This window comes from Bos mutus, chromosome 16, assembly GCF_027580195.1.
Source record: "Bos mutus isolate GX-2022 chromosome 16, NWIPB_WYAK_1.1, whole genome shotgun sequence".
NCBI lineage: Eukaryota > Metazoa > Chordata > Mammalia > Artiodactyla > Bovidae > Bos > Bos mutus.
This window is the reverse complement of record NC_091632.1, coordinates 28,054,113-28,063,818: the sequence shown is the minus strand read 5'-3', so window position 1 is coordinate 28,063,818 and position 9,706 is coordinate 28,054,113. Positions and strand designations below refer to the sequence as shown.

The following is a 9,706-nucleotide window of genomic DNA, read 5'->3' as shown; positions in this document are numbered from 1 at the left end:
ACTAAGTTCCCGAGGTTGATGGCTCAGTTGGTAAAGAATCTGCCTGCAATGAGGGAGACCCCAGTTCAATTCCTGGGTCAGGAAGATCCTCTAGGGAAGGGATAGCCTACCCACTCCAGTATTCTTGGGCTTCCCTTGTGGCTCAGCTGGTATAGAAGCCGCCTGCAATGTGGGAGACCTGGGTTTGATCCCTGTGTTGGGAAGATCCCCTGGAGAAGGGAAAGGCTACCCACTCCAGTATTCTGGCCTGGAGAATTCCATGGTATAGTCCATGGGTTCCCAAAGAGCTGGACACGACTGAGCGACTTTCACTTTCCTGAGGTTCACCCTCTCCGAGGTACTGGGATGAAGCATCACCCTTCTTTTTTATCCTCCTCTGTTAGAGCAGAGACTCACCCTGCTGGTGAGTGGGACATTGTGCTTATGCAGCCCAGGCTGGGTAAACTCACCTCTCCTTTTCACGGTGAGTTCACACCTGGGACAGGAACTGCTTTAATGATCAATCCCTGCATGGATGGACTAGACGCCACTGACCCCTCATCAGATTTCCTTAGTTTAGCAGACAGATCCCCATAGTGGCTTGAAACAATAACCATTTTGTTGCGTTGCATAATTTTCCGGGCTGGGAATTCAGGTGGGGCTTGGTGGGTGATTCTTTTCTCCCTTGTGATGTTGATAAGAGGTTGCTGGGTGGTGTGCTGCTGGCAGAAGGGCCAAGACAGCTTCATTCACGTGTCTGGGGCCTTTGCTGGCATGTCTGGGAGGCCGGGCTCCACTAGCCCAGGGTGCTTACCTGTGACCTCTCCAGCGTGGTGGCCCCAGCCCGGTGGCCTCTGATTACCGCTCCAAGAGCAAGAGTTCCAGAGAAAAAGGCAGAAGCCTCAAGGCTTTTTATGACTCAGACTTGGAAGTCAGAGCGTTCCATGTCCATCATCATCTATTGGTCAAAACACTCATAAACCTGCCCAGATTCCAGAGGAGAGGCAGCAGAATACCCTTCTAGACAGGAGGGGTGTTGAAGAATTTATGGCTGTCTTTTAAAACTGCCAGTCTTCATCTTATTTTAATAATTCCCGCTTGTGCACACAGACCAGAGCGCTCACAGTCACTTTTCAAGAGGGCCGACAAGTGCCCAGGCACTAAATATCCGGCTTTTAAAGAACTGAATCATGTGTGTTGGTGGCAGCACAAAGAACATCTATATAAAGTTACAACATAGGGAGGGGTTGAAAAAGATTGAGGGTTTTGCGCTACAGTTCATTACAGCCAGCCTCTCCCAAGTGCCTATAGATAAGAACGCGTCAGGCAGGGCCTCCTGCAATATTATTCTTAGATGCCCAATGTATAAATATCACAACTCCCACAGTGTCCTGTCCATCTCTGTCATAGTTCTTGTCACCCTTGTAAGGATGGGTTCAGTGTCTAACTTTTCCTATAAATGCCATACTCAGTGCGGTAGAACTAGCTTGTCTAATCAGCAGTGTATTCCCTACACTGCACAGTGTCTGAAATACAGCAGATGAGCAATAAATACATTTTATTGGCTAATTATTTGGAGATGGTGGTAGAAAGAAGATGAAAACTGCTAGTATCTAACAATAAGCTTATAATTTTCTATGAAGGTTTAACTTTTTTCCTATTTAGGTTGATGGGCTATAACGCTTATGTATATAGTATCTAAAGGCTTCCCAGGTGGCTCTAGTGGTAAAGAACCTAGTCACCAATGCAGGAGAGGTTAGAAATACAGGTTCAATCCCTGAGTTGGAAAGATCCCCTGGAGGAGGGCATGGCAACCCACTCAGTATTCTTGCTAGGAAAATCCCATGGACAGAAGAGCCTGGCAGGCTGCAGTCCATAGGGTCCCAAAGAGTTGGACATGACTGAGCGACTTAGCACGCACACATGTAGAATCTAAAGTATGACATTTAAAGCTTTAATATTAAAATTCCTCAGTTGGTCCGATCAGATTAGCCTGATTATTGAAAGACACAGGTAACACCCACACATCCGACACTTACTAATAGCTTAGTTTATTATTTAGTTGGTTATCCCATTTGTATAATCGTACAGTGACTCTCTCTTAAACAACACTGCTATACCTGGAGTTGGTCACACTGTATCTCCCTTCCTTCTATAGTAGGAAAGTGGTTTTTTTCCACACTCAGTTTTTTTAACAGAACATTTTCAAATATCAAGAAGTACGATGAACTAAAAAGAATGAATGGAGCAAGCTCCATGGAAAACGATTGCACACTTAGTTAAAGGTCTAATGCCATTACCGTGGGCCGTGTCCATTCAGGAGGAACCCCCGGGGGGTCTCGTGGGAGCTGGGGCTGGCAGCGTGTTGCTGGGTATAAGTGACTCCCTAAAGACCTGTTTGGCAGCTTGGAAAGTTGAGGTTTAATACTGGCCCCATCCATTACCTTTCTAGTCAGAATGGGTTCCTCCCACTGGGCAGTGTTTCGGACTGTGACTGCAGGGGCCTTCCTCGAGCAAAATCCTCCAGTGAAATCCTCGGGGGAACCTCACACGCTGTCCCGCTCCATTCATACTGATCTTATCTTAACTGAAAGTAAATGGGACCCAGGCATAGGGGCCGTGTGTACAGTGTATACAGTTTGTGTATATGCTGCGTGTTTCTGTAGTGCATGAATAGTGTGTGTATACTGTATATATATACAGTATGTCTGTAGAAAGTATATGCAGTGTGTGTATTCTCTGTAGTGTGTGTTGTGTATGTACAGTGGGTATGCAGTGTGTGTGTATACAGTGTGAGTGCCTATGTGTAGTGTGTATATATAGTGTGTGTGCACAGGGGCTGTGTGTACCTATTGCTTGTATTTGTGTAGTGTGTAAATAGTGTGTGTAATCTACAGTGTGTGTGTAGAAGGTACATATGTACAGTGTACACAGTGTGTGGATAGCATGTGTGTGTAGAGTGTGTACAATGTGGATGCAGTCTGCACTGTGCTGTGCATGTAGTGTGTGTACACTGTGAAGAGTTTATAATGCATGCAGTGTGTCTGCGTGTGTGTAAACACTGTGTTGTGTGTGGTGTGTGCATGTGTGTGTGTGTATATACTGTGTAGAGTTTGGAGAGTGTGTCTGCAGTATGTGCACACTTTGTGTGTGTGTGTGTGTGTAAACAGTCTCTGTTGAGAGTGTGTGGTGTGTGTGTACTGTGTGGAGTGTGTACAATGTGTGTGCAGTGTGTGTATATAATGTGTAGAGTGTGTGTTATGTGTGCGTGTGTGTGTTGTGTGTGTGTATATATATATATATATACTGTGTCGTGTGTGTGTGCGTGCGTGTTGTGTGTATATATATATACATATATACTGTGTCGTGTGTGTGTGTGTGTATATAATGTGTGTCGTGTGTGTGTGTGCGTGTGTGTTGTGTATATATATATACTGTGTCGTGTGTGTGTGTGCGTGCGTGTGTATATAATGTGTGTCGTGTGTGTGTGTGCATGTGTGTTGTGTATATATATATACTGTGTCGTGTGTGTGTGCGTGTGTGTTGTGTGTATATATATATACATATATACTGTGTCGTGCGTGTGTGTGCGTGTGTGTTGTGTATACATATATACTGTGTCGTGTGTGTGTGTGCGTGTGTGTGTAGGGCACAGGGGACATTGAAGGAGGAAGGGCTCGCAGAGGCAGAGGAAGGGGTTGGGGAGGGTCGTAGGCAGGAGAAGCAGACAAAGATAAGGAGGGACCTTGTTGGGGGGGCCAGGAAGAAGGAGGAAAGTGTGAGCCTGCTTCATTTCAGTAACACACAAGGAGGGGCAGGAACAAGGAATGGTGGTCCTGATGCCACTGCCTGGCCCTGCCCCAGCCCAAGATAGCAGCAGCCCGGACGTCCTCTCGTTGGCTGTGCGGAACCCCTGTGTTTTCTGCGCAGACTTGAATAAAGGACCGAGACATGGCAGCAGGGGCAAAACCAGGCCTTCCCAGGCCCCACCCCATTGGCTGGGGTCCCCCCTCTGCTGCCTATACCCCTTCCTGTCTGGTCAAGGTGAGACACTGACCCTTGAGGCGTTTCACTTGAGGGGTGTCTTGGGGTTTTCTGCCAACCCTTGCTCTGGAGGTGCATTCCAGAGCTTGATATAAAACCTTTCCATCTTTCTGTGGAAAGAGAGGGGCGTGAGGTCACAGGCTCACTCCCAGGCACCAGCGAGGAAGACTTGTGACCCGCCCTGAGGTCCCAAAGGGCACCCAGCTGCAGGGCGAGGGTGCCGTGTCCCCTCCCACTGCACCACACTGCGGGCACATCTGTGCCAAGGAGGCAGGGGCCAAGGAGAGCGGGGCCCGGGCAATACTGAAGGCAGTGCTGAGGAGGGTGAGGGCTTACAATCCTGTGCTCTGGAGTCCGGAGCCTGAATTCATACTGTACCTCAGGCAGGTAAGAAAGAGTAGCTGTGAGAATCCGCTGTCAGTAAAGTGCTTAGAGCAGTGTCTGGCACACAGTAAGCACTCAATAAATGAGCTCTGTCATTCTAACCGGGCTTCCCAGGTGGCACTAGACCCACCTGCCAATGCAGGAGACATAGAGATGCCAATTCCATCCCTGGGTCAGGACGATCCCTTGGAGGAGGGCATGACAATCCACTCCAGTATTCTTGCCTGGAAAATCCCAAGGACAGAGGAGCCTGGCAGGCTACAGTCCATGGAATCACAAACAGTAAGACATGACTGAACCAACTTAGCACGCATGTCATTCTAACCACTTAGAAAAACATCAATAGGGTTCAACAATGGGCTTTAAAGATTCTTGTCTACTTCCCTTGTGTTTCTAAGTGCAGAGTCCTGGTCAAAGGCAGGTTGGCTGAAAGCATGTGTTCAGGCCTCTGAGGTGCGTGTGTGGGGACAGTTAAGGCCGTTACTGGTCCACAGGACCCTGCAGAGCTCTTTCTGAGGGGCTAGGTTTCCCTCTGGTTGGGCACCTATTCATGCCAGTGCTAATGCTCAGGGAACCGAGCAGAAACAATGACCCGATCTTTACCTGCAGTCAGGGGAGCTCACCTACACAGCACTGCTAACGCTTCTGCAACTAGAAGGGGGTTAAAATGGTGGAATTCTCATCCAGAGAAATGATTTGCAAAACTAGCAACATAATTAAGGAAATCTGGCAAAGGGGGTGTGGGGGAGTGGATGGAAGGGTTTTCTGAGGGGTAATAACTTCAGTTCATTACAACACTGCCATGGAGGTCTGGAGCCCACCTGACCAAAGCAGGCATCAGCCAGGACTGGTCTGTGCAGGATAAAGGCTGTGGAGACCACAGATTCCAGGTGTGTGATATGTACTGCTGGTCTGGAGAAGCTCACCCTGGAGGTGCTGGAGTTTTTAAAAGAAGAAACTATACAGTCCACAGAATGTGGACTGTTAACTAGACTCCCAGGTAGACTGCTCCACGGGTACATTATGTTGCCTCTTAAAGATCATATTGTTTGGAGGAGGAAAGGGCAGAGTTCTTCTGGAAGGAGATTTAATTTCAGTCCTGTCTTAAAAGATTGTTATTGTTCAGTAGCTCAGTCCTGTCTGACTCTTTGCGACCCCATGGACTGCAGCACACCAGGCTTCCCTATCCTTTACCATCTCCAGAAGTCTGCTCAAACTCATGTCCATTGAGTCGGTGACACCATCCAACCATCGCATCCTCTGTTGTCTTCTCCTCCTGCTTCAATGTTTCCTACCACCAGGGTCTTTTCCAATGAGTTGGCTCTTTGCATCAGGTGGCCAAAGTATTGGAGCTTCAGCATCAGTCCTTCCAATGAATATTCAGGATTGATTTCCTTTAGGATTGACTGGTTTGATCTCCTTAAAATAAGGGAGGACCCAAAAAGCCAGGAGGCTTTTGGAGGCTGAGCTCACCTGTGAGGTGTGAAGAGAGCAATCGGAAGGCCTGGGGAGCAATCACAAGACCCACAGAGCAGCCACCTTCCCAGCTTTCTTGTCGTTCTCTGTGAGCAGAGATTAGGTTCCCAGCATGAGAGTTTCTGGAGGACATGTGAGAGTACGGCCTGAGGCTGTTCTGACAACTTTCTGGCCTCATCTCTGTCCCTAGTTGCACGGGACTTAGGAATTCAGCACAGGTGCACCAACCAAGTGGCCCTTTCACGAGAAGCATGGCAGAACTCGAGCATTCTGATGAACCTCTTGGACAAAAAATGAACAAAACAAACTAACTGCAAAACAAGCCCCAAAGTAACCCCCTAAAGAGAAATTTATGAAGCCCTGGGTAGCAGGCTTACTGACCACGCAGATGGAGAACATGATACCAAAGAAGTTCCGCAGGGAGCAAGGGTCACCTTCTCCCCGGTTTAGATGTTGCTTGTGGAGGTTTGAATGTTCCATTAAAAAATATTAAAAATCCGCACGCCAACCCAGACATTCCCCTCCTCTCTCCTGCTTCCTTTCGGCAGCCACTCTCTGGCATCATCGCACTAGATGTCTTTGCTGTCCCCGTAATCATTGTAGGGGATACTCAGGGTCTGCTCCTCGCACGTCTTCCTGAGGTCCCGGCTGAGCTCTGACCAGTCAAGTCCATAGGGCTTGATCTCGCTGTAGCGGCAGCCCAGATACTTGAGGGAGCTGCGTCGCAAGCCTATCTTGGGTTCCTGGAGGAGTCCATTGCACCAACCGCTGAGATCTCCAAGCTGAGAAAGGATGAGGCCAGCTTTCCTATGGAGCAAGCACAGAGGATGCTTAAGTTAGAAAGACAAGAAGACAGCAAGGACAAATAGTGTGAAATTGTAAGCTCCAAGAGGGCAGAGCCCAGTCTGTTTTGCTTACTGTTCCATGTTTAATGCTTAGAAACAGGGGCGGGCCGGTGGGGGGAACTTCCATAAATGCTCATCAAGAATGAGTGAATGTTCGCAGCAGCACCTTTTACAGTAGCTAGGACACAGACACGACCTAAATGTCCATCCACAGATGAGTGGATACATACATTGTGGTATTTATACACAATGAAATATTACTCAGCTATAAAAAAGAATGCATTCCAGTCAGTCCTAATGATGTGGATGAACCTAGAGCCTATGACACAGAGTGAAGCAAGTCAGAAAGAGAAAGACAAATACTGTATATTAATGCATGCTTACTTATGGAATCTAGAAAGATGATACTGATGAACCTATTTGCAAGGCAGCAATGGAGACACAGACCTAGAAAACACATTTATAGACACGGGAGTGGGGGTGGGAGGAGACGGTGGGACGAATGGGGAGAGTAGCGTGGAAACATACATTACCATATGGAAAATAGATAGCAAGTGGGAATTGCTGTGTGACACAGGGAGCTCAACCCAGTGCTCTGTGGAATGATGCCCTAGAGGGGTGGGATGGGGTGGGAAATGGGAGGGCGGGTTCAGGAGGGAGGGGACATATGTATACCTGTGGCTGACTCATGTTGATGTATGGCAGACGCCAACACGATATTGTAAAGCAATTATCCTCCAATAAAAAAAACATAAGGGAAAAATGAATGAGTGAAATAATTAATTAATAAGGCCGGGTGAGCAAAGTAGGGCACCGAGATGAAACAAAGAAACAAAACGCAATGAGGACAAATAAGAAAAAATGACTAATACTTTAGAAATTCATGCCCTCTTAAAATCATAGAGTTGTCAGTTTTGAAAGGCAAGTCAGATCAATTTACTTTAAAGCCAGTAATTTATCATCATTAAATGACAAACATAATATGTTTGACTGGATATTTCCCTTTTCAAGGCTATTTCTGAACTGAGTAGAAGCAGCCAATATATTGCACTCGGGGGATATCAAATGTAACTAATTATGCCTGTCTGAAGGTAATTATAGTGTGATAAGGGCGCCAACAATAAAGTCCTCAGTGCATACTACACAGGGTCATTCTTTGGGAAAATGCAGACTCTCAGTAGCACACATCACCTAATTAATCCCCAGGTGAGTGCCTGCTCTGTTTTGTAATCCCCCTCTAAAGTCAGGAGGCCCCCATCCAAAGAGCAGGAAGACAAGGAGGTGATGAGATAGCACCTGAGCTGTTGCAGATCCAGAGAACCAGAACCAGAACCAGAGAACCAGACAGAGGACGGCAAGGTCTCCCCAGGTTCACACATGCTAGAAAGGAGTGATCCCACCGGGCTAAGAATAGAGAGTGGGATCCTGCATGTAGCCCGGGGAAGCTGGCTGTCACCACGATCTTGTTAATCGGTGTATAGCTTCTCCCTGGCCTCCACTTCTGATGTTAGAGACAGGACCCCCTGATAACCAGTTTTCAGCCCACACTGGCTTTGACTCTGAACACTTAGGAATAAATGAAGGAATGGGGTCCCCTTCATTTAGCTCTGTTCTTTCCCTTCTTCCAAAACCCACGGGTGACCAGAGACCCATGAAGGAATAGTCTCTTATTCCAACAAGCCCATGCAAAGCTGTAAAATCTGTTCTGGAAAGCTCAGGGAGCAGGACCCCTTGCGGTATTTACATGGGAGGAATCATCTCTTTTCTAATTCAGTCCACAACTCTCTCCAGAAACTGGAAGTTTACACGTTGAGTTTAGAATGAGCTCTCAAGAACAAGAAGCACGTTCATTTCAAGCCTCTTCTTCCGTCCTGGCTCTGAGCACAACAGGGGTGAGCTCACCGCATTCCTAGGAGGGCAAGTGAGGGATTGCGGGGGGGATGATGTTGGAGGCAAGGTATTGAGCTACGGCAGCAAAGTCAAGGGGCCGTCGGAGTGTGAGGTCATCAGGGGCCAGCTGCATCTTCTCCCACTTCAGTGGTGGGTCAGAGAAAATCAAATAAACACTCTGCCCACTAAGTCACATCTTATTCAGATTGTCTCTCCTCTGCCCATCAGCCTCTGCCGTTTGGCCAAGCAGCCTTTCCAAAAGCCGTCAGCAACAGGGTCTTTGGTGGCCTTCCTCTTAATCTGTCCTGCTGCATGTCATTAGCTGCTGACACATTCTTGGGAGGTGGATGAAGGGCGAGGGAAGGAAGACCGAAGGGCAGCCTCTGCATCTGCATCTTGAGGAGATGGATAAAGGAACACATCCTAGCCATTCTTTCAAACAAATGGATTCAATTAGCCCATGGAGTTTTGTGGCTATTATCATCACTCGCTTAAAAAAAGAAAATAATTAATTTGGGTCTGCCCTTGACTATCTCAGAGCCTGCAGCTTTCTTCTTTCTTAAGAGTGAGGCAACCAATGCTGTCCTCAAGATAGTTCAACTCTCAACTCAATCTGGAGGCCTCCGTGAATTTGGATGCAACCGGATTGGATTGAACCAATCCTTTCTCCTTGCTTGCAGGACACATGTACCCACCGACCCTTTTCTATTCATTCTCACAGCTAACTCGAAAGTGGGTTGATGCATCTCAAGGCAAGAGACTTGTTGTTTCCTGTGGTTCTCCCTCGGATCCATAACACTGAAAAATAAAATTTTATTTTCCATGGGATAATGAAACTACAATTTCCCCCTAATATATAGCCTTGAAAACCCAATATTACACATGAGAGAATCTTCTGGGAAGAGTTTTGAGAAGAGTGTCAAGTCAGCAGCAGGCCTTACTTTACAGTGAGATCTACTTTTTTTTCCCCTGCTCACTTTCATTAACCAATTTTCCTTCTGACTCTTGAGTTACAAGAGAGAAATTTTAAAAGCAATCCATACTGCCTTCCATCGAGATGATGCATACAAGGTTAGTGCTATTCAAAT

The 9,706-nt window shown here is 47.1% G+C and overlaps 1 protein-coding gene across 1 annotated transcript in view; it reads right to left on the bottom strand.

Moving 5' to 3' along the window:
- Positions 1 to 1,967: 1,967 nt before the first annotated feature.
- ASTN1 (astrotactin 1) overlaps positions 1,968 to 9,706 on the bottom strand; it is a 358,930-nt gene continuing 351,191 nt past the window's right edge. Inside the window, exon 23 of the mRNA XM_005905522.3 lies at positions 1,968 to 6,690. Within this exon, the coding sequence (XP_005905584.2) occupies positions 6,453 to 6,690 (238 nt within the window). The 3' untranslated portion in view covers positions 1,968 to 6,452. The remainder of the gene's footprint in view (positions 6,691 to 9,706) is intronic.